Below are 3,016 nucleotides of genomic sequence, written 5' to 3'. Positions count from 1 at the left end.
GGCCGAGCGTTCCTCCGCCGCGCCGGGCTCCCAGCTTCGGGCCGGAACCGGAAGTGCAGGGGGCGGGGCCGGTGGAGGCCAGGAGACCGAAAACGCGGCCGAGCCCGAGCCCGAGCCCGGAGCCGGAGCCACAGCCTGGACCAGAACTTGGCCGCCGCCTCCCGCCGCCGCTTCCCCGCGCCACCGCCGCCGCCGCCCCGGCCGCTACAGCCGCGAGCTTGGCAGCCAGTGGTCCGCGGACTTTGGGTGTCCGGGTTGAAGGTCGGTCCGGACGTCGGACCAGCTCGGCTCGCGGACTGTCCGGGCGGCTGCGGGCGCCGCCGCCGCCTCGTCGCCTCAGCCAGGCGTTTTGTTCCCGGAGACCGAGAGGCGAGCGGAGCTGACAGTGATTTTGACAGTGATTTAAACCCGCTTTTGTTGTTGTTGGCTTTTCGTTGTTTGGTTTTGTGTGTTGTGCGTGTGTGGCGGTTTTTCCCCCGTGGTGCAATTTTTTTTTTAATTGTTGTGCTTTTTTCCCCCTTTTTTCTTTTTAAACCCCGTGAACGTTTTTCCCCCGCTCGGGGCTTCCGAATATGTTTTATGACGGTTGATTTTACACCAGGAGGTTTGTCTCCGAGGAAGACCCAGGGAACTGGATATCTAGTGAGAACTTCCTACGGCTTCCCCTGCGACTCAAGAAAATGGGAGCTGCTGCAAAGTTGGCGTTCGCAGTCTTTCTTATCTCCTGCTCTTCAGGTAGGTTCTGAGCCGGCGCGCTGGGCTGCTGGGCTGCGGTGGCTCGCCCCTCGGGGGGCAGCGGGAGGCTCCCGGGCCAGCCCCAGCAATCTGGAAGCCTCCCTGGATTTTCCTTGTTTTGGGTTGGTTTGGCGAACTGATAGAATGAGTACTGTGTTGTTGTGGAAGTGAGAAAGTCATGGTTTGTGGCCGTAACACTCGATGACAGCGCTGGTTGGGTTGCAGTTAAGCCGCACATACCACAAGTGACAATTTATGCAAAGGTTGGGACTCAAAAGGAGTGTTCCGAAATGTCATTTAGCGTTAGCTCCTCCAAAACAAGGACGGGTTTGGGTCGTCATCTAATGAATGCTTCACCGGCGAATATCGCGACATAGATCTAGGCAGTTGCTGCTTAATTTTGACCGTGAGAAACAGTGCTTCCTATCAGCAGTTTAATCTAGGTCTCCTCTCACGTCTTCAACTTCATTGTCCAGCAGTGTTAAAAATAGTTGTAGTTGTTGGAGTATTAACTATAACCCAGTGCAGAAGAGGTATGCCGCTGTGTGTTGGTAGTGTGTGCTGGCTTTCACCCACCATTTGTGTGCTCTTTTCAGGCATAGATTCTGCTTACCTACGGAATACTTATTTTAAGCCCTTTGTAGGGAGGCATTGTTTTCAGTTTAGAACAGGACGTGTAAAACTGCTCAATGTGAAACACACTCTTCTCATCAGATGTGTTTTAGCTCAAGGTTGGAGGAATAATCTGGCCATTTTATATTTGAAATTTTGATTTTGTGAAGATGTTTTCTATGGTTGCAACCAGTGGTTGGAAAAACTAGTCTTTTGTATTTGAAATTCTGGAGATGCATAGATCTGGCTGAGAGGTGTGCAAATGCACTTAACAGGAGAGTTAGTTCGATGGATGAAACAGTTTAAAAGTCACAATGGATGCATTCATTATATTCAGTATTTGTTTACTAGGTTGTGATAAAGAATTGGGGGGGGGGACACACACAAATTGACAGGCTTCATGGCCGTGTCTTTATCTCGTTTGCCACAGGAAAATTAGAGGGTGGTAGTCTTTTCTTTGTGTACCTCTCTGTTGTGTGTGTGTGTGTGTGTGTGTGTGTGTGTGTGTGTGTATGTCTGTGTACCCCACCCCATCTCCTTTTTAATAGAACCTTTTGTAATGTATAGAATTGTGCTGAATGGTACATTTCCTTGTGGTTAATAAATGGATAAAGTCTAGTCTTATGTCTGTAGTGGTATTGATCAGTTCCGGGTGGGCTGAATGTGTTGTGAAATGGCGATCATTGCCAGAGATTAACCAAAAGAATCATGTCTGTTTAAATGGAAGAAGGAACATGCTTAAGGCAGGCTGACAGTTCTTTTTGTGCAGGGTTTGGAGAGGAAGCTAAACAATGGTGTGTCTGAAATGAATGAAGGCTCTGATAATATTAAACATCTTGCGTTTGTGAAATGATTTACCCATGTAGTTTTTGTCTCGCATAGTCTTTCTGCTGTCCCTATATGTTCTGCCTGGTGAACTCCTGTTCAAATCCTTTTTTCCCCCCTCATCTCCTGCCCTTGAGGAGGAGGGGCATCGTGGCCATTGACCAAGGGATTGTGGACATTATTCTTTCCCAAACCCAACTAAGTCTCATTAATTGGTGAAGGAGATTATTCTTGAGAATCTTAAGATAATACTTCTGGAAAAACAGGCTGTCACTACAGATATTACAGCCATCTCTGCTTGGTTTGGCAAAAAAAGAATTGAGCATTAGTTTCTTTTAGGATTGCTTTCACAGGGCTAGGAGGTTAATAGCAAAAATTTTGAAATTTTGTTGTTGCAGAGCATATAGATAACTCCTTTCAGATTAGACTACTAGTCAGTACTGTTGTGAAGGTTTTTTTTAAAATGAACATTCCTCGTTGAACTAAAATATGTGATTCTATTGAAGATAATGGAAGTAATCTTAAAAGCTTTAATCCATATTGATACATGAAGCATTTTAGTGCTTAAAATGTCTGCTATTTTTTTTTTTAAAGGGCTTTGTTACAAATCAAATGCACTCTAAAAAAAGGATTATTGTGTTTTTCTTCCTAATTGATTTTTCTGAGTAATGTGTAATCTGGCACACTGGAAGCACGAGGGTGGCTATTTTTATGTGAATTAAGTAATTTACTAAGTTATCAGTTTGTTTCTGGGTATTTGACTTAAAATCAAATGGGAAACAGTAGTAAAGAACATGTTTATTATCTAGGTGTTCAGGAAGGACAGATGTTTGCTGTTTTCTAG

General features: G+C 45.6%; 1 protein-coding gene across 2 annotated transcripts in view; it reads left to right on the top strand.

The window, feature by feature from the left end:
* The first annotated feature begins 348 nt into the window (after positions 1-348).
* The window catches only part of Acvr2a (activin A receptor type 2A), a 91,794-nt gene continuing 89,126 nt past the window's right edge, over positions 349-3,016 (top strand). The window contains exon 1 of one of the 2 annotated variants that reach the window (XM_008825179.2): positions 349-735. In XM_008825179.2, the coding sequence (XP_008823401.1) occupies positions 681-735 (55 nt within the window). In that variant the 5' untranslated portion in view covers positions 349-680. The remainder of the gene's footprint in view (positions 736-3,016) is intronic. The other variant, XM_008825178.3, reaches the window with a different exon arrangement.

This window comes from Nannospalax galili, unplaced genomic scaffold, assembly GCF_000622305.1.
Source record: "Nannospalax galili isolate Female #2095 unplaced genomic scaffold, S.galili_v1.0 scaffold87, whole genome shotgun sequence".
In the NCBI taxonomy this organism is placed as follows: domain Eukaryota; kingdom Metazoa; phylum Chordata; class Mammalia; order Rodentia; family Spalacidae; genus Nannospalax; species Nannospalax galili.
Note: the sequence above shows the minus strand (reverse complement) of the source record. Positions and strands in the feature narration are given on the sequence as shown.